Source organism: Prinia subflava, chromosome 8 (assembly GCF_021018805.1).
Source record: "Prinia subflava isolate CZ2003 ecotype Zambia chromosome 8, Cam_Psub_1.2, whole genome shotgun sequence".
In the NCBI taxonomy this organism is placed as follows: Eukaryota; Metazoa; Chordata; class Aves; order Passeriformes; family Cisticolidae; genus Prinia; species Prinia subflava.
This window is the reverse complement of record NC_086254.1, coordinates 8,075,100-8,103,001: the sequence shown is the minus strand read 5'-3', so window position 1 is coordinate 8,103,001 and position 27,902 is coordinate 8,075,100. Positions and strand designations below refer to the sequence as shown.

General features: G+C 43.1%; 1 protein-coding gene and 1 long non-coding RNA gene across 2 annotated transcripts in view; one reads left to right on the top strand and one right to left on the bottom strand.

Annotated features, from left to right (window-relative positions):
- The window catches only part of ULK2 (unc-51 like autophagy activating kinase 2), a 37,010-nt gene extending 14,676 nt beyond the window's left edge, over positions 1 to 22,334 (bottom strand). Inside the window, exons 1-15 of the mRNA XM_063402760.1 lie at positions 21,642 to 22,334; positions 20,356 to 20,448; positions 19,118 to 19,159; positions 10,771 to 10,803; positions 10,350 to 10,386; positions 9,045 to 9,218; positions 6,970 to 7,043; positions 6,352 to 6,453; positions 5,966 to 6,024; positions 5,575 to 5,657; positions 3,605 to 3,655; positions 3,132 to 3,217; positions 2,363 to 2,534; positions 1,421 to 1,481; positions 1,109 to 1,201 (exon numbers count right to left, since the gene is read on the bottom strand). Of these exons, the coding sequence (XP_063258830.1) occupies positions 1,109 to 1,201; positions 1,421 to 1,481; positions 2,363 to 2,534; positions 3,132 to 3,217; positions 3,605 to 3,655; positions 5,575 to 5,657; positions 5,966 to 6,024; positions 6,352 to 6,453; positions 6,970 to 7,043; positions 9,045 to 9,218; positions 10,350 to 10,386; positions 10,771 to 10,803; positions 19,118 to 19,159; positions 20,356 to 20,448; positions 21,642 to 21,734 (1,253 nt within the window). The 5' untranslated portion in view covers positions 21,735 to 22,334. The remainder of the gene's footprint in view (positions 1 to 1,108; positions 1,202 to 1,420; positions 1,482 to 2,362; positions 2,535 to 3,131; positions 3,218 to 3,604; positions 3,656 to 5,574; positions 5,658 to 5,965; positions 6,025 to 6,351; positions 6,454 to 6,969; positions 7,044 to 9,044; positions 9,219 to 10,349; positions 10,387 to 10,770; positions 10,804 to 19,117; positions 19,160 to 20,355; positions 20,449 to 21,641) is intronic.
- A 172-nt stretch (positions 22,335 to 22,506) lies between these two features.
- On the top strand, positions 22,507 to 27,423 carry LOC134553287 (uncharacterized). Its single transcript, XR_010081061.1, has 4 exons — positions 22,507 to 22,805; positions 25,314 to 25,516; positions 27,088 to 27,154; positions 27,295 to 27,423. It is a non-coding gene; the product is annotated as an uncharacterized LOC134553287 (long non-coding RNA).
- The last annotated feature ends 479 nt before the right edge of the window (positions 27,424 to 27,902 follow it).

Sequence of the window (27,902 nt, the reverse complement as noted above, 5' to 3'; positions counted from 1 at the left end):
TGACCATTTAGCTCTTACTAATGTACAGATAACACAGCTGGCATGTTTTCATAAAATTTCTAACTCTAAAAACTCTGCCTGACACAAAAAAGGAAAGGACAGTGTATTTATACTACATTGTACATGGCCAGTTCAGAGCAAATGGATCCCTACAGGCAAACCACCCCCATTATCTGCCCTTAACCATAAAACATGAGGCTAAAAGCTGTATTGACAGCCCCTGTCAGCAGATTTCACCAACTGCACAAAGATCAGCACAAAGTAACAAACTTTTCTTGTGACAAGCATTTCTAAACAAATAATGCTGACTTGCAGCCCTCCAGCACTGGCACAAGCCAAAAATGCACCCAACATAATAGCTTTATTCCCCAGTTAGCCACTCATCCTCTTTCTGTTTGTACTGAAAACATCATGAAATTCATCACTTGGACAAATTCTGCTTAGATATTCCATGAGTAGTTAAACACCACAATTAAGCTTTACATTTTCCAATGTAACACAGGAAAGATTTCAGGCCCCGCTGATGAAAATCAGTTCTATTTTAAACCAGCAGAAACTGAAGCCTACAGCCATGTGGAAGAAAGGGGACTAATTACCAGTGCTGCTGATGGAAAACCTGCAATACATGTTTAGCTCCTTCATGTGACTTTGGCATCTTGTGAGACACGAGCATGAAATTCACAATAATCACTCGCACAAAAGCCACACCCAGTGATCAAACAAACCAAGCCAGCCACGAGACACAAATCCACAGAAATCTGAGCTTTCAAAGTTCCTCTTCTCTCACAACCACTTCTTAAAATGTATCTGCATTCAACATCTTGATTCACTAGATGAAGGCTTGTGCTGTGCTTCCCAACACCAAAAAAGACAAGTCAGTTATGTCCCTAAATTTCTGCTTTTAAACAGTTCAAAATTTAAACAGATGAAGAATGCTCTCAACTCCTTAAGGAAATCTTTTGGAGATGCATCAGAGAAGTTATGAAGGGTAGAGAGTCTTAAGAAAAGAGGTCTGGCTTCTATTTTGGTCCAGTTCCACAATTAAAATAAATAAATAAATAAAGCCCAAACCATAAAATAGCAGAGAATTTAAGGCCACATCACACACCTGTTAGCTGTACCAGAGGCAGCACTTCGAGAAGAGGCTGAGGATGGTTTCTGTACAGTTCCTGAGCTTCCAGAAATAGTTAATGGTGACTGCCTGTTGAAACAAAAAACACAGGTCTTTGGCACCAGAGAAACTCTCTGCTTGGCAGCAAATCGTCCTGAATTCAAGCTGTTTAGATACTCAAATTCAATTCTTGTTTATCTTTCAGAAAATCCAGGGCTATGACAAGCCAAAAGCCCAGAACCCCCTCCTGCAGCTGCAGCATCAATTTTAGAAGAGGTTTTTCTTCTGGAGGAAGCTCAGCACACCTACCCTCCACACATCAGGAACTCGCTGGAAGCCCGCCTGCCAGCTGCTCCCAAAGGCATGTCATCTGCAGGAGGGAACACATGGAAAACCCACGTCAGCAAGCAGAATCGTACAAAAAATTCAATTTCCAATATTGTCATTGCAGAAAAAAACACTTCTGGGAACAGACTAAAAGGTTTTGTGTAGGAAAATATCTCAAATGTGGCCCCCAACAAAAGTGGAACTGGGGAAGGGAGTTCTTTACAAAGTTGTTTTGCTGTTTGTTTGTGGGTTGTTGCCATATCAATAATAATTTTGAAATAAACTCCATTGTTTGGGAGTACAAGGTATCAGCACTGGGATGTTTACAGCAATGGACGGCAGAAACCCTTCAGGCAGTCATTTAGTCAAATATTTACCACAAGTTGGTGGCACTGTCCAGAAATGAGCTGACTTTGGGCAATTCAGGTTGGGACCACGTCATAAATGTGCTACATCCAAGCTTTTCCTTATATAAGCCCAAGCTGGTGTTTTACCTTTCACGTTAGAAGTGTTTTATGTTTTTACCTACACCTGTTATTTAAAGCTCTAGAGCATGAGCTATAAATGTTCAGTGATCTGGAGGAAACAAAGTGCCTGCTTCCACAAAGAATTCCAGGAGAATCCTTGGGTATTTTATCAGCAGTTGTTCACAACTGAAACTCTTCTTCTACTGCCAAGCCCCACTATTTTCCATGACTTTAAACCACCCCTATTACAATCTGGCTGCTCAATTGAAGATAAAAATGTCCCAGATGGATGTGCAGTACCAAAGAGGTTCCTTCCAAAAAGGAATCAAACTACATAAATCAATTTCAATTTGAATTCAGACACATTTAGAGCAAAGAGAGCCAAAGGACAACGGGAGGTAGAAGTGTGTTATGAACGAAAATTGGGTTGAGATGTAAAAATGAGAAAGGTTCTTACATGAATGGTCTGAAGAGATATTGTGTGGGACAAGAACAAAGTCATCTGTGTCACAAGAGGAGTTCTTGCTACTGGTACTGGCAGAGTCTTTAGAGACTTGAAGATAGTTAGGAGGACCCAGTGGAGGGGAAGACAAATTTTCTTCTTGTATGTGCTGCATGTCTGGCAGAGACTGGAGGGGGGTGGTGGGAAAAAAAAAAGTTAAAAAAGAACACTGTAAATCCAGTGATTCAGAAAGTAGAAATGCTTTTGAACTATGATATTTCAAATACTGGATAACTCTGTAGTGTCAGTTTGGACAGTTCTATACTGATTAGGCTGTGAGTTTAAACAATTGTGATTTATTCAATCATTCCTGGTGATACAGATGTTCCTGTTCCAAATGTCATATAAAATTGAAGTCACTGGTTTGTAATAAGGGGCCTTAGCCAAAAGGGACAATTCAAAATTTGTCTGTAACAGCCATTACATTGCAAACCACACCAGAATATCTAAAGATTTGCTGCTCTAGCATTTGATATTTATATGTATTTTTTTATCTTAACCAAAAAGAACAACAAAAACCCCACAAGATACAACACAAGGAGCACGACAGCACCAAAGTGTTAATGGTATTTAAAGAAAAGACAGGGGTGTTCGTTGCTCTTTGCTCCTAAACATGACAGTTTACAGTGCTCAAGTATTAAAAGATTTTAAAAATTCATGAATTCTTGGCTAAACATTACAGATAATATTTTTTTCAGAGGTTGTTGTGTAACACAGAACTTACTGGAGGAGAAGCAAAGCGACAAGGAGAGCTACCACAGGAACTGCCAGAGACTGAGCCTGGGTATGTGGGCACTGGTACAGGACAAGCTAGAAGAGAAAAACCCAGAGGGGAAAAAAAAAAAAAAGGGACTAAGACTTCAAAAGGCTGAATTTCAAACAAATTTCCTCACTGCTTCTCATTCATAAGCTCTTACACAGCTTATAAGAACAGCACATCCTCAATCACACGAGGGTATTTAAGTTCAGTGCAAACGTCAAAAGAACAAGTAAATAAGTATCACATTTCAGTCTGGCATAATACAAGAAAGGATTCAACACTCATAATAGAGCACAACAACAGGCAGGCTGAGGAAAATGTCTCATAAACACTTGGTGTGATATTTGGCAGATCTTCCTCCCTCCCAGCCCGCAACATTCATCATTCATACAAATTAGTGAAAAAAAACCCACCAAAAAAACCAACTAACTACTTACATTTTTTCACTGTTGAAACGTGCTCCAGGAAAGGGTGGTTGAAAAATGCTTCTGTAGAACAAGAAACAAGACCATGGTGAGTAGATGTGCAAATGACAGAATTTACAGGCTGTATTGCAGATGGTGATAAATGGTTGCCTTCCCAGAATCAACAGTGCAGAGCCACAGGGTGAAGAGCTTATGAAAGATTAAAGCTTTCTATGGTATGTACTGCTATAGAGCTTGGAAAGGAAACAAGAATCAATTGAATAACTTCAAACATCAGTCAGCAAGGCAAATCAGACTGAATCACCAGAAGACATCTTGTGACTGCATTTAAAGCCATGTACACAAGAAACCTCCCTATACTGCTGAGAAAATTATGTTCTCTGTGGTAGTAATTCAGTTTTAGGCTGCTCTTCACAACAGTGAGCATTTTTCACACCAGACACTGAAGGTATTTTCAGCTCTGCCTCTCCCAAGGGCTGACATTTATTTTGAAGCCACCTTAGGTGGAAAAAAAAATCACAGCAAGCCACTCTCCTTTCCACTTCCCAACAGCAGAACACGACCTGTGCAGCCAGTTCATGGCATAAAGCAGAATTAGACACCATTTCTTTAACAATTTCCTCAGTGAACTCGCTGCTGTTACATTAGAAATACTTTGTTGAGGCACTTTTAATTGAGCATAACCGGTTGGCCACCAGGTTACATGGAAAGTTTTGTTTTTCAGCTGGTTCAGGGAATTTGAGGGTTGGTGGGAGCCAGCTGCTGAGCTGGGTGAACTTTAATGTCCTAACACTGGAGCAAAAACAATGCTGTGCCTCAGACATAAGCAAATAACAAGGAGAAAAAAAAAAGCAGAGAAAGAATCTGAGGCCTGCAGTATGTCCCTCCCTTCAGCAACACTTTTCTCCATGACCCGATAAGGGAAGGAATCCAGCTGTAAGGTCTGAACAATGTAATTATTAACTTGAACACAGGGATCAGGTGCTCTCCAGCTTTTGTACAACACCTGCTGTTCTACTTTATACTGCTGGATGACCAACAACATTGTCAGAGCTATTTTTACCTAACAACAGGCGACTGGGCTGTGTTATAAACTCTCCCTTTCACTCCCTTTGCTAAGCACATTCCAGAGCAGCCCCTTTGAGGCCCTTTAACTGCTCAGCCAAGGAAAACATGACTTTCATCACTGCCATTCTGCTTTCTATTTTTCTTTCGAAGCACAAACGCTTTCTCCCACCACCACAAGTGATACAGTGAATTTCCCATGGTTGAAGAAACTGTAGGGATCAGCACACCCAGGGTGCAGAGTGGAATCAATTACTCACAGTCCAGGTTTGTGATGTATTATTTCTCCTACATGTAGAGATTTATATACTGACTTGTGGATACTGTCAGTGTAATTTGTGACATTCTACCCAATTATCTGGATTTGTACTAAAAATTTAACATTAACAGTTCCTGGCAGCTATAATAAAGCTGCATTAACAAGTAGTGCTACAAAATTTAAATAAACAGCATGAATATCAAGACATACAAGATGCAACTAAGGAAAATTAATCAAAATGTAACTTTTCAATAGTGTGTTTCCAAAGTGGGTTCTTCCAGTACATGGAGATCAGAAATTTTTACTCCCAGTCTGATGCCAAAACACCAGTTAAAGTAACAGAAATAAGACTTCAACATGAAATTTAAGGTATAGCAGTAACTCCTTGAAGGAAAGGGCACAACTAAAAGAATTAAACACATTTATATTTCACTGCTCAAAAACAAAGTCATGATTTATGTGCATCACTTAATACTGACAGTGGTTATCCAGTGATTAGTTTTAGTTACTCTGCCTTCTTTAGGAAAACAGAGAAGAAAAAACCACTTCACTTCTCATATAATTGGCTGTGGACAAAAGATCAAGATAATTATTTTGGTCACATGAATACATCTAACAGGGAAAGTCAAAAGAGCAAGAGGAAAAAAGAAATACATACCAAAGTCCATTCTGTCCTTTTGGTTTCTCTGAAGCAAACCCAACAGCAGGTCAGCCAGGTAAGCTGACGTTTCCCTAGGAATGCTGCACACAAGAGAAGTAAAACATGCATCAAATGCAATGCATGCATTGAATAATGCATAGCACATTGAATTTCAGGAATCAGCATTGTGCCACGTCCATAAGTCATCACTATCTGTGCTTTACAGCCTCAGTACATTTAGTTTCAGCTAGGTACAATGAAGGCAAGATGCAACATGATTCAGTGGTATCACACTACATCCTTGCAAAGATAGCAACAGCAAATATTTGTATGAATCCTGGGCATTCCCCAAGATGAAAAAGTGTTCAATCAACAAGTGTAAGTGACAGGAAAGGCCATGGTGACATACCTAGGAATCAAATTCCTGTTCTTTTCATAAAACATTCTCAAATCTTGAGGACTATTGGCCTGTCAAATAAAAATGTACATTAATTAAAGCTCGGTTTCATGGAGGAAATAGCTTTTGTACCTAAGCACACATACACAAAAAGGAGACTTTTGCATATGGGCATTAAAGGAGAAAGCACAAGCAGAGCAGTGAGGATCTTTATTTATGTATTTCCTCTGGATTGAACACACTCATGCAGACTAAGCATAAATAACTTCTCCCTTGGTATTCTCAAGCCTTTGCAGCACAACACTCAGACATCACTTGCTTCTGCTTTCCTGGCCAGAAGCAAGAGCCCCAGGAATGTCCTTCAGACTGAGAAGAGGGAAAAGGAAAGGAAGTGTTACCTGAAAAGGTGGTTTTCCAACAAGACACTGATAAATCACAGTTCCTATGCTCCACAGGTCTGCTTTAGCATCATAGTGTTGAGACATAATCACTTCAGGGGCCTGGAAAGAACAGCAAAGTCTCAGAAGGGAAAACAAAAAAAGGAAAGCCACAGCAATATCAATCTACTGTCAGAGCAGTATTAACAGAGACCACTTTATTTTAAGAGAAAATTTGCATTTTCATGTGCATCACATAGCTTGAGAAGTACCAGCTCCATCTAAAATGAAAGCTGTGTTTCAAAACCACAAAAAAAACTAGAAATGCTGATGTTCTGAAGAAAGCATCCAGCATTTGGCATGTTTGGGAAGATAAGGGAAGTGTTATTTATTTAGCTTCTGCAGTTCTTCTTCTCAACAAAGAATCACTAAAAAATGTTTGATGTCTCTCTGATTTTAACAATCACAATCTCCAAATCCCAAGGAGGAAAAAAAAGGCAGTAAAACTATAGAAAGTAAAACTATGTCCCTGATCCCTATAAAGCAACACGAGGCATTTGCCAATCTGCAGGCAGTCAATTATTTTGTTCTGGCAGAAGAATGTTTGAGATAAGCAAAATAATGTGAAATATCCCTTACCATGTACATAGGGGAACCACACAGAGTTGCAGCCATCATGTTGCTGTGCAGATAGCGAGCAAAGCCAAAGTCAGCTGTGCAAAGAACAACCTTGGTCAATGAAGAGAAAGATCATTTTCCAATTTTCACAGCCTAGAAATCACCTGGCTCTGACTGAAATCTGCTACAATTAACGGTGAGATGGAAAAAAGACAGGTTTAATATCTAGCCAGCTACATGGGATAGTAGAATCTTTGTCATGCTGAAAGAATAATGGATTATCTTTCAAATGAGCAAGCCAAGAAGCAGCAGTGACATCATTTGCACAAACTGCTGCTCAGGCACCTCCCCAGCTGCAGAACAGCCTGTCTGGCGTCAGCAGGAAAGGATTAAAGTCACTGGCTAAATATAAATGGCTCATTAAGAGTGATGAATATACAATCTGCCTGCAGTGAAATCACATCAGGTACAAGTTGAAGAAGTCAAGTTTCAGGTGCCTGAATTTTCCATGCAGGCAAAAGCATCTGAAGCTATCAAGTAAGGACAGCAAGGGAAGATGCTTTGTCTTCCCTGTGCAGTTTTTGAGCAGCACAGGAAAGAACTTGTTAAAAACAAGGTACTTTTAAATAGACACTTAACAGACAACAAGAAATGATTAAAACTCCTGAAGTGGCCTCTGCAGAGGGGTTTGGTATCCTGAATATTTAAATTTTATTTAAATATCCTGAATATTTGACATCTCTCCCCTGTTACAAGGCCAAACCTCCCTTCTGCCATGCCAAAAATAGGTCATAACCTTCATTTCCAAACCTCTCAAATAACCCTTAGGAGGATCTATCACTAAAAAAGAAAACAGCTGGAACTACAACTGGAGTCTTGCATACACAGAGTTTTGAAATGGGTGAAAGGCTACTTCAAGTCTCGAAAGTTAGATTTATGCCTAACTACAACAGTTCAGTACTAGAAACATCAGCTAAATAGATTTGCCCTGCACACTTCATCAAAAAGGTCTTTACGATTCAGTCTTTTTTTACCCTGAGAACGCAGCACAGCACAAAGCTCCCCATTCTTGACTTGCATCAACTGGATACACTCCATATCCAGTAGCTGAACCACAGAGACCTTTCTGAGGAGGGGAAACAGCCCAACAGTTCTCAGGGTTATTGATTCCCTGAGATTCTCCTTGGGGTTGCTGTTCCCCAAGGTAATAAGGGTTCCCCCAGGGTTGCTGTTCCCTGGGAGTTTCCTCAGGGTTGATGTTCCCCGAGGTAATCAGGTTTTCAGTCTTCTCTTTGCCCTGGGTGTTTCACACCGAAGCCAGAGACAAGTTGAGTCCAGCAGTTCGTGTTATCAAGGCTGTTTATTCTTAATTATCTCTCAGTTCTTGTCGAGCCTTGCAAGGCGTCCCCAGCAGAGCAGGACATGGGGCAGGACTGGGGTGGATCAGAGAGCCCCGCACCTTATGTACAGTACCCCTGACCCAACCACTGTCCAAGATGTATTTTTTATTTACAAAATTTTACCAATACCTACTACCTATGCTAAGATGTCAGTTCTACTCTAAGCCAATCTCTAAAACCCAACTCAGCACAAGATGGGGGACGAGAGCAAGAACAAGGAGCACAGGGGCCACTCCCCAATTCCTCCATCTTGTCTCTTCAGCCCCATCTACTAAGAATCCTAACTTCTATATTTATATTCTATAATAAACCATCCACTACTTATTTTAAATTCTTAGGGTTTGTGATTCTTCCTGCATGTGAGTGTTCACTCCCATGGACAGGAATCAGAGTCAGTGTCCTCCTGGGATCTGCGTGGATCTAACTGACCCCACTGTACAGATCCCAGACCCTCCTGTCCAGTCTCCAGACCCTCCTGTCCAGTCTCCAAACCCTCCTGTCCAGTCTCCAAACCCCCCTGTCCAGTCTCCAAACCCCCCTGTCCAGTCTCCAAACCCCCCTGTCCAGTCTCCAAACCCCCCTGTCCAGTCTCCAAACCCTCCTGTCCAGTCTCCAAACCCTCCTGTCCAGTCTCCAAACCCTCCAGGGCGGCCAGAGGGATATCCTGGACTCCAGGCACCAGTGAGGAGGGTGTACCTATTTTGATGCGGATGCCGCTGACGCTGGCCTTGCGGCGGCTGGCGTAGGACAGCAGGATGTTCTGGGGTTTGAGGTCCCTGTGGATGATGCCTTTGCTGTGCAGGATGCGCATGGCTGCCGCGATCTGCTGCAGGAACACGCGGATGGTGTCCTCGCTCAGAGTCCCCTTAGCTGGCAGGGACACACGCGGGAGCAGGGGGGAGATAAATATCAGTATCTTTAGGTAAAAGCGATAAACTTCATCGTGAATTACACTCAGAATGATCCAATCTCCAGTGGTTTTTTCCTTTACAAATTCTCAGCAATACAGACATCATCATAGTTTTAGAGGAGCTAGAGAACTCTGAATCATCTGTTTTTCCAGTAGTTTATTCAACTTTGTAGCATCTTAATTGTAAAACTTCTCAATAGCCATTTGGCTAAAAAGGCAAAGGAGGCAAGAAAATAAAAGAACTTCACATTAAGTGCATCCAAAAATCATGTTAAAAGCTGAAGCCATAAAATTTGTTCTTTAAACAAATGATTATAGGGATGCTGAGAACCACTCTGCTCAAAAATTTAATCCATGGTAAAACTTATTTTGAAAGGGAAAAAAAGGAGATGTACTTTTGGAAGTCTCTTCTGAAGGTATTATCTCATTCTGCAGCCTGAAAAAGCACTGAACACAGGAGCTGCATTTCACTGTCTGAGTCTTCCCAAAGGTTTTAATGGCAAGTGAATTAGGCTTTTAATACACACAGTTACCATAACAATAGCTGTGCACAGAAAAGATTCCTTCAGCACCCTGAGATACAAAGGTAAGTAGAATATTTTAATAATGAAAAGTATGATGATTAACATCTCTGCTCAAAATTTTGGTTGGAAGAAGAATCCGTTTGTCATGATTCTGTAAATTCTGTCCTCACTCTGGGCAAAGCCATTGAAAATCTCTCCTAAGCCAGCACTGCCTCTTTCTTCTTATTATTATGTAAGTAAATCAGTGGTTTTAAATTCATATCACAGAAAAGAAAAACAGGTGGAATCAAAACACTGGGAACAGCCCCCAAAATGCAGTTTTAGAAACAGAAATCCACACATTTTTTCAGCATGCAACTTATGGTTAACTACAGCTTCTCCCTCATTGACAAATAAGGGAATGGTGCATTCATCTGTGGGGGGAAAAAGTGTTTTCTGTCTGTATTTTCATATTCACCCATATTTAAAGCACAAGCAAAAAAATCTCATAGAAACACTAATGGATGTCAGGAATGCAGATTATAAACACGTAAAGCAAAATAATAGGTAAATACAGTAATCAATTACCTTGTAAGTAATCTGCCAAGTCCCCACCATTGCAGTACTGTTAAAAACAAAGAGTTTTATTCAAAATACAAGCACTGAAACACCTGCTACATGATTTCTACTTTGTAATCTTGTAATGAAAATTAGATCTCTTCCAGCTGCTTGCCTTAAAACTGTTTTGTTAATTATTTGTAATTAATAATTTGAGGTGTCACACTTCATCAATACTTACAGTATCCTAACATGAAACTGAATCATTTAGGAAACAAACATAATTTATGAAACAAGTGCTGATAAATTTAGTGGGGCGTAGGAAATCCATAATCTACTTTTCAGAATTGTTTGTTTTAGCAAGCCATGGTTAGTTTGCAGCTGTGCAAAGGAATAGTTTTGTCTAAAAGTCTTTAAAAATCAACCCAGAAACATACATGTTAACACATACCTCCATGACCAAAAAGACAGAATTGGGCATTTCCTAAAAGAGGAGAAGAAAACTGATTTAAGAATGTGAGAAGACAAAGCCTTTACCTGCATTAACCAAATGTAACATGGGATTTTTCAATCACTGAGACACCTTAATGTAAAATCACTGTTTCAGAGCATAGCAAAAGTGTGCATTCTCCACTAGGAGACATTTTACATTTCCAAAAATATTTTCATATGTAAAAACATAAACCCACCAGGCAATACTTCCATAAAGTGTCTCCCTGAGTGAGCCTTTGGCAGAAGCACATCCCTGCCCTGCTCCTCCTGGCAGAGCTGGGAGCTGTGTCCATCCTCCTCACATTTTCCAAAGCACCGACCTCCCGTGACCCAGCTGAACCTGAATTCCCTCTCTTGTAACTGGGGAAAAGTTCCTGAAAGACAGATTGCCTAACTTCTACTGTAAATTATCTATACACTCCATAAACCCAGTTTAAAAAATAAATCTGTGCTTAAACCTGACTGTAACAAAAACATTCATCCTTTTTCCAAATATTTATTTTGTGTGAGGGAAGAAAGGCCCGACCTGTCTGTGCTAATAATCAACATTGTTTTCCACAGTCTCCTGCATAAGACAGTTCTGTTGGACCTACAAAGTTCAAGATTCTGAGAGTTTTTAGAAAGTAAAAGTATTTTTTTTTCTCTGAGCTGATTAAGATTGAAAGGAAAGAACACAAAGAGAACTGGAAGGAAACTAAGGGAAGTGTACAGTAAACAGGATGATGCTTTTACTTACAGAGTGTGTTACCTCCCTTTCCCTTTAAAAATAAACTTAAACAAGGGCTGACAGATTGAGGGAAAATATGTTTTTTAAGACAGTTGAAGGGAAAAAGCGAGATGGCACCAGACAAGGCCAGGCACATGCCCCAGTGGGAAGTGAGACTGCAGACAGTCTGACTAAATTCTGCTAAACAGTGTGACAAGAAAGTCAAAAGGGACATTGCACAGCAAAAGAAACGCTGTGAACTCAGCCACCTTTCCCTGTGCTTGCCCTGAAACCTCAGCAGATGTTCAATCTGGCCACTCTGGCAAGCATTACCACCATTGTCAAGGGCTCACTAACAGCTTATCTTAGAAAGCTTGAAAAAGAGAAATAAAAGCAAAAATGGGCTCATGGGCCCAGGCTAGAGAAAGCAATGACCCTAAATGCCACACACAGCACAGAGCTCAGGGATGGCACAACCCATCACAGCAAACACATCACAGACAGACAACTACAGAAAATGGTAATAATTACAGTTCAAGATGAACTGGGTGGTTTAAGGTTAATTCAAGAATGTATTAGCCTGCTTCACTTTTGGGAAGCTTTTAGTCACTCATGTCTGTGTTACAGAAATGCATTTGAGGTTCTTTCAGCCCAAAACATCAAGCACATTTTGCAGGTTGGTTTACATTTGGAAATTAGCTTCAAAGAAAGCAAGTTTCTAGGAGCATGAGTCAAATCTATAGGGAATGGCGGGCAAACTCCAACCAATACAGAATATTAAAGCAGCAGCAGATCACATTTCAGGAAGTCCCAATTGTTCAATGTTTCTTCAACTGCTGTGACCAACATGAACCATAATTTACATTCCTATAAACACCTCAAAACCTCAATGCATACAGCAAAGCAAAAAAACCCAGCAGTAATTACTTGCTTTGCAAATTACTGGAAATATATAATTGTTCCTTTCTGCATTGCTCCTTTGCAACAACACCCTCCAAGAGAGAAGCTGTCTTTTAGGAATCCCAAAGATGCTAAACAGAACTTTGAGATCTCAGTTTATCAAATTGAAAATTCTGCCAACTGAGGATCACTTCACCTAAAGGACAACTGTGATGTGGAAAAGAACCCAGCTAAGGAGCACGCAAAGTCCATTCTCCAGTGACAAGAAAGCAGCTCAGCTCCTGGATTTCCACCCCAGCATTGCAATCCCATGAATCACAAAGATGTTCCACGGCGTCAGAGCCTCCACTGCACAAAACCAGCAGCTTATGGCAGCATGTAATGCTCAGCTCATGACAGACATTTATTCATCACACGGCTAAGAGGATGTGTCTGCTGGATTTCCTTGGAAACAAAGTGCTCTCAAATGAACTGCTCTCTTCAGAAACCTAGAGCTGATGATCTGCCCTGCTGTACCAGCCCTCACCTGTTTAGAAAGTCATTTCTGCAGATTATACTGGATTGCCCTCAAATAGAATTACTCACATTTTTTAAAATTGATATTCTTGATGAAAAATAAGAAATCAAGTAAAGTCACAGTAAGGAGTAGAGCACATTTTCTTAATGTATCTTGGAAAATCCCTTTTTGATAAGTGAGCAGAGCAGATTAGATTCCACAAAGACATTTTCCCAGACTCAAAAGTCCTCTCCAATTCATAGTGAGGAAGTAATAGTTTGCACAGAACTGATACCAACCCTCCCAGCCACAACTTGTCCCAACTTGAACTCATAACCAAACACTTTTCAATACACCACCAACACAAGCTTTAGTTCAAAACAGCTGAACTTGTTCAACCCTTCAGAGTTGCTCAAATTTTGCCTCACAGTTCCTGGCCAGCCTGACTGGGAACGTGATCTCCATTTTGGGAATACATTCAGAACAGACAAGCCAGTTCTGGAGACACATTTTGCCCTTCTAAATTATTTTGCTGAACAATAAAGCTCTCCATATCAACATTCCCCAGACTTGTGATTTCTGTTGCCTTGCTAAGCAGAGCAAAGTGCTCAAAATGGAAAGATTAGAAAACCAGCATGTTTCAGATCTAACGTTCAGGAATAAAGCTGATCTAGCAAGTTATTTTAAACTGCCTCTTGAAACAGATAACAAAGCTTTCAACGATTTGCATTGATGTACAGATCACAAAATTAGTGCAGCTGGAGTTGCTCTGACCTACACTTCTACCTAGATAAATAAGCAAAACAAATATCTGCTGTGTTGCAACAATTACCAGTTTTGCCCAGCAACCCTTGTTTGGCTGCTGAAAGTTTTCTTGACAAAAACTTACTTCTGCACCTTTTTATTCTGAATCTAAGTTTTACTTGCAAGCAAAGATTAATGGCAAACCAGTTTAAAATTCTGAAAAGTATACAGAAAAACCTAAGAGAAAGAGGTTAAGAGGCAACATATTTGCCAAAACTTGTGTTTTAATCCAAGGCTTCCACTAGCTGTCTTAGGGGATGCAAAGTTCCAACTTGAATCACAGTCTCAGCACAGTAGTTCCATTTAAAAAAACATTAATTGAAAAAGAAGTCAAAACATCCATGGTTACTTCCAGAAGCTGTTGCTAGATCTCTGGAGCACTGGCAGAAACATTCCCTAGATTTCATTTTGGTTCACAAGTCCTCCTTTAGAACAAGCTGAAGGTCTGCAAGGAGCTTGGTGAGCTCCCAAAGCAGAAACTGTGGTAAATAGTTATTCTCTTTTTGCTTTGACTCTGTAGATTTTATTTCATTGAAGCATGCTGGGAGTCCCCAAAGTAGGAGAGTTAACCTGACAGCTTGTGCACTGCTGTTATCTGATTAATTTTCTGCTATGTTCATCTGTGCTATATTGGATATAATTTTTTGGCCAGGAATGCACTTTTTTTTTTTTTGAGCTTTAAATACACTTGGCAGAAATTCCAATAAGGTAGTGAAAAAGGTCAGGTCCAGATCTTTTAAAGGCTGTTTCTCTCTGTATTAAAAGACATTCTTGGTTTACTTTGTGAGTGCAACCAGCAACAACTTCCTTGTTCAGCTCCTATCACCTAAAGGACTGAACATTTTGTTAATTCTGACAAAATGTTAAATCTCAGACTAAATGTCACTTGACATGTGCCTGTAGGATTCAAACAGGGTGTATGCAGCCAATTATTCACATAAAGGAGCAATCAGCCATGGAGAAATGCATCACAAGAACTGGATCACCCATTTGCTGTCAGTGAAATTTAACCAAGATATGGGAGGGGGAAAGGGGCTGCTCTGCTGCCCAGCACTGAGGAAAGGCACAGCTGTTCTCAGCACACCTGTGCACTAAAAAATCATGAGAAACAGTTCTGAAATTCAAATTACAGCATGCAGGCACAGCAGGAAAGCAAAGACTGTGTAGTAACTCTTCTGAAATAGTTCTGAAATTCAAATTACAGGATCTAGGCACAGCAGGAAAGCTAAGGCCTGTGTAGTAACTCCAACTCTTTAGTTCTGTGGGCCACAAGAAATTCTAATCCTGGCTGTCCCCAGCTTCCAACATCTACCCTGGCATCATTCATACCAAACTTTTCAGCTGGCATCAGCTGCCAGGTAGTGTTTCAAAACCTTTACAGTTGCTACAGGGCAGGATTTTTCTTTTTATCTGAACAGCATGTTCTCATATGATCACTTCCACACAGACACAGAGGATGGATATTGACAAACACAACGGCCTTAAGCAAGGAGCTGAGGGGACAAAAATAAAGATACTGAGACATCCCCTGCTCTGCTGGGAGCGTGGAGGCAATGAAAGCTGTGAGACACCGAGATCAGGAGCATACACAGGATGCCTGGAGCAAATATCTCAAGAAACAAATGCAATAGTACCAGAGCAACTGGAGTCCTTGGGTGAACATGAGGTATTTAAATCCTGCTGCTAAAACAACAGTTCCTCCCTCAGCACCTCTAGAAAGAACTCCTGGGCTCTGTACAAGTAAAGCTGAGCTGTAGGTCCCAGAAAAATCTCTGGATCCATTCCCACTGGCCTTCTCTGCTTCCAAGGACAGCAGAAGCAGCTGCAGGTTTTTTTGTCTGCTCTGTACCAACAAGCTAAGACAAGAAACAATTTTTATCCAGATACTGTTTCTCCAATAACACTCTCGAAATTAGTTCTCCCTAAACTACTGTTCAAATAGCAAACTTCAGACTCCATACAGTGAGGACATTAATTCACTCTCCTAAAATGCTATCTCCAAGATACATTACAGGCTTTCATTCTGAGGGCTGACATTCTAGAGAGGTTTTGAATTAAATTATTTGCTAAAACAGGAACTGTCTAGCACTGTGTAAGAGATTAGTTCTACTCAGCACACACTTGGGATCATGAACTGCACAAAACTGTAAATTCATGCCCTAAATATAGAACATTCCAAATAACTTACTGATACCTTCATACTTCAGTGGAATCCTTTATCCAAGGATCTCAGTGTATTTTATGCTGCTAAGTTAGAGGCTATTTCAGACTCCTTTTGCTTTTGAGAAACAGTGGCTCCACTTCCCCAGTTAATAGCATCCAAAATTGATTTTCTTTTGCAGGATGAATGACATCCCACAGCACCACCACAGGAAAAGAGTTGCATCCTTAAACCATTTCAGAGATTTGGGAGTTTTTTAATTCTCGAATGACAGACAACCAAATATTTGCCCAAGAAGACAAATTAAAAATATCTGTCTTGCCATCCATCTATTGTATCTGAGTTTTTTGAAGCATTTCACAAAAAACCTCATTTTACTTTTAGAGGTGAGCTCTTTTCCAGAGCCCTACTGTTGAAAAACATTTGTCTCTCACAATGAGAGGGTTTTTATTTCAATATCTCTCCAAGTTCCCTTAGCACCATGGCCTCCACACCCTGCAGTGTGCAGCTCCCCAGCCCTGTGAGGTGGCACCAACAGCAGTGGAGTGCTCTGCTTACATAAAATGCTTATCTGCAGCTCAAACCTGCCGGAGCTGCACGTCCACCTCGCAGAAATCAAGGGCAATTATCCTGCTGGCTGCAGAACAAAACGTTTTTATGCCCTCATTAACACACACCAGTTCACTGGGGTGTGGCTCCAGATGAATGGGCACTTCTAGTAATTGAACTCCAGACACGCTAATAACATATCAAAATGGAATTCACAGGAGATGAAGGATCAGCAGTGGAGAAGGCCTGAAAATGTTCATGCACAATCAGCAGAACGGCCCACAAGTTCTTCTTGGATTTAATTAAAACCTTCATGGTGTATCTGTCTTTATTATGCTGACTTGTGTGAGTGGTCGTGCAACAGGAACACAACCATAAATGAAGAGACATGAAGGAGGAGGAATCTAACTACTTCCTGAAAATCAATCCAAATAAAGCTTTTTGCAAATAAATAAAATAATAACTGGACATTCATTCTCAAAAGATACATTCTAAATTGCTATGCAGGGATACAGCTTTAATCTCAAAGTACTGCCATTAATTTAATATCATGAGATGTGAAAATATTTATCCTTGATCACAATCAATTTACACTTTTTTCACTTAGTTTTGTCACTTTGCACACCATCTTTTCTACATGAAAACTCAGAGCAACAATCAGCTCTTGGCTTATTCAGCGACATGATCTGTCAAACTGCATCTGAAACAGGAGCATTTTCTTATTTCAAACTGTCTAAGGTTAAGAAAAGCTTCAGCCCAACAGAACTACAAAAATAAAACAGACTCCCATTCACACTGAGAACTTCCTACTGTGACACAGACTCCACTGGCTCCAGCACTGAGGAAAAAAAAAATCACTTCTGTAAACTTAGAAATAGCTTGAAATCCTGAAGTCTTATCTGCTGCACTGTATCACTGTGTTCACAATACCCTGGCAAACAAAAAGGGCAGCACATGCTAGAACATGAAACGCAAAAGAAAATTAGTAGGTGTAACAGCCTACTAGACATGTGAATGCCTTGCATAGTGCTCATTCTTGCTGGGCTATAAATTAATATAATCACAGAAGTTAATGATGTCTGCCACTTCACAAACACAGCAGAAAGGGAAAAGCTTATTTGTGCAAGTGGCACACACTTTATACCACATCTTGCAAAGCAATTCCCTCTGTAGAAGCAGCATCCTGCTGCCGAGCTTTGTGTTTGCTGTGAATGTATTTGAAATCTATCACAGTACAGGACACAGGTTTGCCCTTCTCTTTGCTTTAACTGCTCATTTCATTTAAACACAATTGTTGGTGACAAGCAGCACCATCCCCTTCTCAAATGGAGCAGCACTGATCATTCAAGAAGTCCTGTCACCCTTTCCTGGGCCAGAACAGAAAAAGTCATCTTTACAAAAACCCTTTAGATAAAGAAACCATAGACAACTGTAGGACTCTGCAGTCTGTTTCCTTGTGCATAAATCAAAATTATAAGAGTCTCTCTAAAGTTCAGATGTTAAACCATCCAAGTACCTAACTAGTCCCCTGCCCCCAGGCTGAGCTGCAGAGCTGACTAAGGAACCTCCACATACAAACAACTGTAAAAGATAAATCTAAAATTCAGCAGCTTACTCACACACCAACACCCTCAGTCAACAATTCCAGTTCCTTTTGAGATGTCTGGACGTACTAAATTTAGGATGCTGAGAGATTATTTCCACTTAGCAATACTCAGGAAAACCTGATCTCCTCAAGAAGCACAGCAGACAATACTTTCCCTCTCAGAGCAGATAATATCACTCAAAATTAAGGATTTTGAAGTGAAAATCCAGGAAAAACAGAGTCTATAGATTGAACCTAGAAGTTTTGATGCACAGTCAGTTGTTATATGAACATCACAGCTTTGTACCAAAAGTCACTTGTGTGCTACAGACCTAGAAAAGCCGAGCCTGCATAATTTATCTCACATGAACACAGACTTCCATAGCAAAAGCTACACATCCACACAAACTAAAAGCTTTCAGCATGTGAATGTGTAAAGACAGGAAAGACTGAATGTCACAATCTCTATTTTGTGCTGCTTTGGCCATGCAATGCCCCAAAGGTGCTTCTCAGTGATTTTTTTCATCAGTGTAACTCTGTATTTAAAATCAGAATTAAGCCCAGGAGATGAATGTATAGTTCTTATTCAAGCAAAACAAATGGCTGCATGAGCTACCTCATGTCTTATTTAGCTTTGCTCAACACTGGCAGGCCTTAGGATACAAAAATGTACTTTATAAGCAGAATACACTCCCCTAGACAGGCTGCAGAGTAACCCCTCCACCTTACCAGGCAGGACCCTGGCAATAAAGAGAGCAAGACAATCCAAAGCAATTTTAATTGAAAAGATTCAATTGTCTGCTTGGCTTTTTTCACTGTATCCTGTCTTTCTGAACACACAGGCAACAGATACATGTGACTGTGGTTTTCTACTTCCTTCAGTTCCTCTTCACTGTGACACAGGGCTGAACACCAAATTTCTTTGTCACACAGATCCTCAAGATGCTGCTCTTGCTGCCACTTGTTTTTGATAAATTCCAAACTGATGACAGCAACAAAATAGATTCGTTCAAAATAAAGCCATCCAAAATCTTCTACTTGGCAGACATTATATATATTCATTACAAATTTATTTTAATAAAATAGATATCAAAGTATATTTTACCTGGACATCATAAAGAGCTACAATGTTCTCGTGCTGAAGTTCCTGTAAAACAAAATATTTGTATTATGGAAAAAGGTTATTAGTATTACTACTGCTATTATTATTATTATTAATTAAATTTGCTGATAATGCTGATTTGGTGATAATCAAAGAGAATCTTTTTAAGGTGATCAGATGGAATTTAGAGGAAATCTCAGCTGTTTAGACAATATTTACAGGATAAGGAAGTTAGGCAATATCTTGAGAGGTCATAAAAACATTTGGTTCCAGAACTTTAAGTCTGTGACTTGTTACAGAAAGTACCAGAGCACAAGATCCTCTAATGAGCACTGAAAGTTGACAAGATTTAATTTTCTGCTCTTACACAATTTCTTGCTTAGTGAAGTAACCAACTAGACCATGTTCAAATCAACCTTACTTTTACACTACAAAGAAAATCAAACCAAGTAACATTAAATAGAACTCATGGGACAGCTCATTAATTATTCCTAGCTCAAAAAACTTTTGTTTGTTAAGTACTTGCAGCACGCTAATACACCCACCACTAATTCTGGTGTATAATAAATAAATGAGAATATAATATGTATATAAAGTAGTGATGTATCTCAAGAAGCTACAAACATGGGAAGAAAGCAGCACTCATGATTACTGTGTGAAGTGAGATGTGAAATTCAGAGAGCAGGGAATGCTAAGTGACCACCCAAGGAGATGTTTCCATAAAATAACACTGAAAAACAGAAAGATGCTCCATTACATTTCCTCTGTTAGAGCCACACTCCACTTTTTAAGGCAATTATCACAAGGCAGAAGTGGGCAGCTGCTTTAGGAATTAAAGTCAGCTCACTGATTTCAGCTTTCAGGGCAGCTTTGAGCAAAAAAAGATGAAGAAAGATCAAAGAATGATGCTTCACCCTCAGCTATGATCTGCTGGGAAAAGCAGATTTGCTATCCTGAAGGACCAAGTCTTTCACAGGTGCAAAGCAAAGCACAGAGACTGGTTCCACAACAATTTGCTGTTTTTAACTGCAAAAGCACGTTCACAGTCTATTCTGAGACATTTCAGAACTAAAGATGTATTTTTTCTGTTCTTCTTAGTATTTTTATTTCTGGATCCCTAACAAAGAAACAGCACAACAGCAATTACTGTGATACCACACATGACCTGGAATGAACTAGGTCAGAAGTCTCTTTTCCTTTTCAAGCAAAGCAGCTTTAAAAATCACTGCAAATTAACATACCTTTAAGATTTTTATTTCTTTTCCAAGCAGGATTTGTGACTTTGACAAGTTCTTTTTGTTAATACTCTTTATGGCTACTTCCCAATCAGTTTTCTGAAAGTGAACAAAAAAAGTATTGTCAGTTTACTTTTTTTTAAAAAAAAAAAACTTTCTCCTCTAACAACTATCTAGGAAAACACTGAAAAAAAGTTGCAAGATCACCCCTCTTCTACCAGTTATTACTACATCACATGATACCATCAAGAACTATTTAATTCCACAATAGCTTAGAGAGCTATTAAAATCCAGCTTCGGCTACACTGCATTTTAATGGATTCAAAAGCATTTAAAACAAACAAAGAAAAAAATACAATAAGTAATCGTGCATTATTTTTTTGGTAGCAGTGCTATGTATGTGCTTCTTTAGACCTCTCACAATGGTCAAGTTACTTTTACTATCCTTCAAGGACTTCTCATATTCAGCTTTTCTATACTCTGCAGCTGAAAACTGCACAAAACCCCCTCTGTTTTAAGCAAGCTCATATATTGTCTATTTATATATTATCCAAAAATAAACTACTTATTTGTGAGGTGGGAGCACCTCCATTGGCCTTTAAAGTTTCCGTTTCCCTTTCTCCTTTTATTTTTTTCTTTAACCCCAAAATCACTGCACCGTGCCTCTCCAAGCCGTGAGCGCTGCCTTAATCCTCCAAAACGCTAAATCTGAAGGAGCTGTTTTCTGGAAAGCAAAGCTCTTTAGGCACCAGAATAAACTCACAGCATCAAGAAACCATAACGTAACTATGAATATCCGGGGCGATCAGCAAGTCACGCCAGGAAACCAGACACCTCTGAATTTAAGAAATCTTCAGCCAATCCCAAAGGAGACAATTTTCCATTAGATCCCTCGTTATCCAGCGAGATAAACATGACCCTCCCGACAAACAAAGGGCTCAGCCTCCCCTACAGCTGCAACTCTCCCCTCGCCGCTATGGCAGGGAGCTGCCAACAGCGGGGAGGAGCGCTAGGACCGCGGACAGGCCGGTGGGGTTGAGGGAAGGGAAAAAATAAAGGGTTTATACATGCCGGGGCCGCATCCCGGCTCAGGGCCGCGGGCCTCAGCCCAGCCCGCACCTCCCTTCGGCTCTTTTTTCTCCCCGAACACCCAAACCACGTCAAAACTCCCCAGAGGACACAAACCTCCCACCACCACCGCCGCAGCTGTCACCCACCCGAGGGGCTCCTATCGGCCCCGGGTTGTGTAACCAGCCCCGCTCCGGCTGCGGGCGAAGCCCGTCGCTATTTACCTTGCGGTGGCGACCTTTGAAGACCACAGCAAAGGCTCCGTGTCCTATCAGGTCCTTCTTGCTGTACTCAAAGTCCCCCACCACCTCCATCATCCCTCAGCGGGGGGCATGAAGCCCCCGGGAAGGACGAAGGGAAAACAAAGGGGCTCTTCCTCTAGCTACAGCCGCCTCACGGCAGCCGGCGGCGGGGTGGGAGCCTGCCCCGGTCCTGGCTGCCCCCGGCGGCGGGGGCAGCTCCTCTCATACCGCCGCAGACCCCCGGGCCGGCGGGGCTGCTGCAGGGCGTCACCGAGGCGAGGGGCTCCGTCGGGCATGGGGAGGGGAAAGAGGGGAATCTCAGGGGCCGGGTGTGAGGGGACAGCGCGGCATCGGCGCCGGGACGAGGGGCCTTCTCAGCGGGGAAGGGGGCTCCGTGCCCTGCCGCTGCCCGGCCCCATGGCCCCGCCACAGCGGGGGCTGCCGGCGCCGCGGCCCCGCTCAGGGACCGAACCCCAGAGCATCCAGCGACGCGGGGGGAGGCGCGGCCCACGGCTCCGGGGGTGGCTTTCGCTGTCGCCGCCGCAGCCCTCGCGAGAGAGGAGGAAGCAGTGAGGGTGCGGACGGGGGTCTCTCAGGCCGCCAGCTCCTCCCGGGGCTCCTGCCGCTCCACCACTTTCGCCACTGAGACCCGCACTCGGCCAGCCCCGGCTGCGAGTGCCCGGCCCTCCGCACCGCCCCGCGGCTCTTATAGGCCGCAGTGCGCAGGCTCGGGCGCTCGGGTGCTTCCGCCGGCGGCCAAAGAGTGCCTCACCCCGGGTAACCCGGCGGTCCCTCCGCCGCCGCCGCCTCAGAGCGGGGCCGGAGCGGGGCCGCTGCCCCAAGCCCTCCCCGAGCCGTCCCCGGCCCCACACCCGTCCCTACAGGGCTCCGGGAGCCCGATCGGGTAGTCCCCTCAGAGAGAACGGTGACCCAGGGCCTTGGGCCCACCCTTGCCCTCACCCCGGAGTCGGGGCAGAGAGGCCAAACTCAGCCCGCCACGCCCGGCCATCACTTCAGGCCTTTCTTCGGCCGCCTCAGGCGCACCCGCCAGTGAGGACAACGCTGAGGGGCCACCAGGGGAAGAGGGAGGACCGGAGTTGCACAGGACAAGAGCCGGGACAGTCAGCAGCCAGAGTGGGAAGGCAGGTATTGGATCACCCCGGGTTTCCAAGGCAGTGGCACTGCTTACATAGCACCTCCAGGTCACACACTCTCAGCCCTGTCCCTGCTCCAGGTCACACACTCTCAGCCCTGTCCCTGCTCCACTAATGAACAAGACCTTCCCTCAAACCTGGAACAAGGAATTTCAATGAATGGAGAGGCAATAGAGGAACAAGCATACAAAGTGCGGTGAGCCAAAGCCACTTCGAGTTGTTTGCTCCCTTTATAAGGAGAACAACGCCTGTAATTTACAGCCCCTGCCTCCCAGCAATTTGAGATCAGCCTGAGGTTGTTTACAGCACGTACAGACATTAAAAAAACCCCAAGCAGCCACCGAACAACAGTCACATGGAGCCTTTGACCTTCACCTCCAGGTTTACATAATTACGCTCCTTTCCTCTGTGTCCCATTCCTCACTGCTCTTTTCCCCCAGTTTCAGACCCTTCCAGGCTTCCCCAGTAACCCCACAGACCCCAGTGGATGCAGGGTGTGACCCCTCTGACCCCACACAGCCGTGCTGTGCCTCCCCTGATGTGACACAGGCTCTGCTTTCAGTGTCACCACATCAAAATAGAGCCTGAGCAAAGAGTTACACAGTTGGGCCTCTCCCCATTCCTCACTTATCTCCCTTGGCTTTCCAGCACTCAAAACCAGGCACCACTGGAGCCCTGTGCCATGTCAGGATCTCCTCAGCTAATGACTTCTCCACAGACAATGCACTTAGATTCAAAAAAATAGCCAGCAAGAGATTCTTAAGTAAAGACTGACAGCTTTATGAAGGACATTTTAAGCTATGAGAGGAATCCTAAGAAATCTGTTTTGTGCCAAAGAGAACCAAGGGGCTTCAAAACTCCTCAAAACTGAGTCCCTCCCTTTATTTGGTGAAGCTTTGAGCTCGCTCCCAAAATCCACCCATGGCAGTAACTAACAAATAACACCAAGAAAGTGGAGTTGACCAATAATTTCAACAGCTCAGAACACCCCTGTGGAAAGAATAAATGAGATGTAAAAATATTCCAAGTTAATAATAAATTAAAGTGTTGGTAGTAACAGACACTTTGTGATACGCTTCACAGTGCCCCTTTAAACCAGGAAAAAGCCCACAAGCCTCCATGTGTTAAATATTCTGATTCATAAAAATAATTTCCCTCAGAACTGGTTGTTTATTGCCATCCACCAATTCTCACTTCAGCATTAATCCTCTCAGCATCAGCGTGTATCCTCACCCCAAAATCAATGTCACAAGCTACATTTTAGGGAAGCAGAAAAAAAAAATTCATTCAGAAGATGCCTTTTGAGCAGATAAAAGTCACAACAGCCACCCATTGTGCATGACACTTGCGAACCGAGACACATTTCCCGACCCATTTCCCTTCGGCAGCAGCACTGCCCGATGTCCTTTTGTCCTCGCAGTGGGGCTGGAGCCCTGGAGCAGGTTTGTTTCAGCACAGCAAGGACAAACAGGCGGGAGCGGCGGCGAGGTTTGACCGGAATAACTAAACACGCTGCGCCGGGATGCGAGCGGCACCCGAGGGCTCCGACAGCGCTCGCTGGAGCCTGCGGGATTTGCATGCGGGTCACTCCTCCCTGCTGGGTCCTTCACTGGCGGCTGCGGGAGGCTCTGCGAGTCGGTAACTCCGGCATCCAGACTACAAAGAACCTACAAACAGCACCTTTGTTGCTGCTGGAAGAGTTGAGAGGCAGAACGGAGGGGATTCACCTTTCTCAAAGGCAGCCTCGGTGCTGGAGGTGTCGGGAGAGCGATGCAGGATAGCGCCATGGGGCTCGTGCTGCTCCTACACACGGATATCCAGAATTGAGCTCTGTATCCTGCAGCACCCAGGGGGATGCTGTGCTCTGACAGTGCAGCAGGACACTAAAACACCCTGCCTGATTTACCTTCAAAATGATCCTTCAAAAGCACGGAGCACTGTGTCCTGAGGTGGCTCATTTTTAATATCACGCTCTGCAGGAGCTGCAGCCCACTGAGAGACCACCAGCAACCCACAGTTCTGCAACCACCATTCACAGAGTGAAGAAAACACAACAGCAGCACTGGAGATGGCTCCGGGGCTCCTTCCCTGCTGCACTACTTTGCTCCAGACAAATCAGCCCCTCAGTTGTGAGCCAGGACTTCTGATCACAAGAGAAACACACCTAGGAACGAATTAGCAACTTCCAGGTTGCTTGTCTGAGTGCAGAGGATGCTTTCATCTGGTAGCAGCTCCAGAAAATACAGACATCACTGCCCTGAGTTAACATCTTTCATCCTCAAAAGCATTAATGGACTTCACACAAAGCCCTTCTCTGCCACACCACCAAAATGCAGCCCTGAGGTAGAAACATCACCCAAACACCACCTGGGCTGACCCAAATAAAAAGCTGAACAAAGCTGCTTCTCCTATTTTTCATGCAGAACAATGAATGAAGTTCATTTTCTTCCTATTCATTGAAAGATTTTTCTTGTCTCTCTCTCTCTCTCTCTCTCCCCAGGCTATAAACTTGCACATGGAAATTAAATTACAGATCCGGGAAAATATTCAAGAGATCATCTGAGTCCAGCAGGACAGGAACATGTGGCTCCAAGGACCCAGGGAACACAACACACACTCCACTTGCATGGATAAGCAGGACACACCCCAAGAAAGTTTTCACATGGATTTTAAGGCCTCGCTTATCTAAATCAGCTCCCAAAGGTAGGAGTCTGACAGCATCCTGCTCACCTCAGAGCTATCAACTCCAGGTGTTCTTACCACATCCTTCCTTCCAGCCTCCATCACACTCAGCATTTCATTAGACAGGTAAACCTTCCTCTGAGGACTGGCACGCTTCCCAGTCCTTATCACCACTGCCCTCCCATTGGGATTTGTAACAAAATTAATGGCAGCATCAGCTGAGCTTTTAAAGGAGAAAGTGTCACAGGGCTCTGTAGGACAGTTTCTGGCTATGCTTACGATTATTCTTGTATTACCAGTGAAAAATAACACCCTTGCGGTAAGCAAACCTGTGTAGGATGCTTAATGAGTAACTCAGGAGGAACTGGACCGAAACATGGAAGCAGATCCCAGGATTCCCATCAAACAGCACTGGAAAAGCTCAGGCATTTCCATTGGTTTTCTGTAAGGTTGGCGCTGCTGATCCCAGAAAAGCAATCAGGAAGCTCCAGCCTACCTCCTAGATTTGTCCTTTAACACAAAGTAACATCTTCCCCATTAATAACGCCACCAACCCAAATTTGCATCCGCAATTGCCCAAATTAGCTAATTAAAGCTCCCATCCCCAGCACCGTGGAGCGAGGGAGGTCACGCGCTCACTGCAGCTCCTGCCAAGCAGGAGCCAGCTCTGGAGGGAAGGGCAGCAGCTCTTCCTTCCCCAGTGCCTGAGCAGGCAGGAGACTGCAGCCAGACCGGGAAATGCCGCATTCAAATAAAACTGGGAGGGAGGAGTGTTAGGGAATTGCTTGGGAATACGGCTGGAGTGGGGCCAGCACTTAGTATGCACGGAGGCTGGTGCTGTATGAACAGTAAAAATAGCAGCAGATGCTTAGATAAGAAAATACAATTTGGTTTACATGCAAAGCCATCGCAGAGCGTGGTTCAAAAATCTACCCGCTATCAGATCACAGCAAGATTGAGGCTGAGTGCTTAATTTGGTGTAAACTTAGTTGCAAGGGCCTCTTTTTCTTCAAGAGGTCTCACTTCTCTTTGGAAAACCTTTCTGCTCCAGCATTAAAAGGTGAGGTTTAATTAGGCTTTGTGCCACAGAAGCAGAGTCTGAAGGGATGGCAGGAGCACGGTCAGAGGGCACAGTGATTGCTTTGGTTTGGAAATCAGTGGGCAAGGTGCATGGATATTTTAGGTACACCGACACACATGCACAGCCAAGTTCCCACAGGCAGGATTGCTTCCCTGAGCTCTGGTACATCCCTGCCCCAACACAAACCACACAGATTGACAGGGCACAGTGACCCTGAGCAGCACTCCAGGGCAGGAAGCAGAGAATGATGACACTTCACTCAGGAAGAGCCACTTGCAACCAGGAGCTGCTGCTTGCAGCAAGTCAGACCTGGGGACAGAGAGCTGAACTCCCCAGGGTGGGTCATTTCCTTTAGCACAAGCACCCCAAAAAGCTTGGAAACCAGGCAGGCTTCTTGGCTGTGTTACCAGTGACCTGCTCCTCTCCTTCCCAAGGCAGACTTACCAGCTGGTGTTAAACCACCCTGTCCCACATTTACCTCAGTGCATTACAAAAGGTTTTGTTTATGCAGGTGGACACAACCTGGCCTTCACTGTCAGCAAGAACCAGCTGGAGGAAGCACCCTAATGAAAGAGCAGGTATGGGATACTGAGCTCTTCCCAAAAGATCCCTTAGAGATAGATCCTTGCTGACTTGGCTGGCAGAAGGAGATACTAACAGCAACAGGAACCACAAATTGTCTTCTCAGTCATATTAAAGATTTAACCCTTTATTCCAGCCATTGGCTCACCTGAACACTTGCAGACAAGCAAAAGACCATCACTGCACAATCTTAATTCTCCAAAGCAATCCTGCCAGTGGGGATAAAGTCCTAAAATGTATCTCCTGCAGCAGGGAAGCATCTGAGACCCAAACTCCTACTCTAAGTTGTAGTAATCACTGTGTAGGGCTATGGAGAATGTTTTGGCCTTCATGCTAACCTGCTGCAACTGAATCTGACAGTGTAATTTCTGCCCCTTATTAATCACATCTTGATTTTCTCTGTTTCATAAGCATCCTGGAAATAAACACTTAGTCCAGGTCTATTCATCTCATGATGGCTGGAAACCTGAACTGACTGATAAAAAGGCTCATAAGCAAACTCACAAATACCCAGCTGACAGTGTGAATCCCTCTCACCCACTGGGCAAGTAAATGCACTTGAGAAATTCCAGAAGGAGCCAGCTCTGTGCAATGAAGAATTGCCATTTTCTGTGTCAGTCCCAGCCCTGCTATCAGCACGTATCCAGGGCAAGGGACAAGTGCCATACAAAATTCCTGCTCCATTCTCCCCCTTCCCCACCCTATCCTTCCTTCCCTCAGAGCCAGGGTTGCATGGGAAATGAA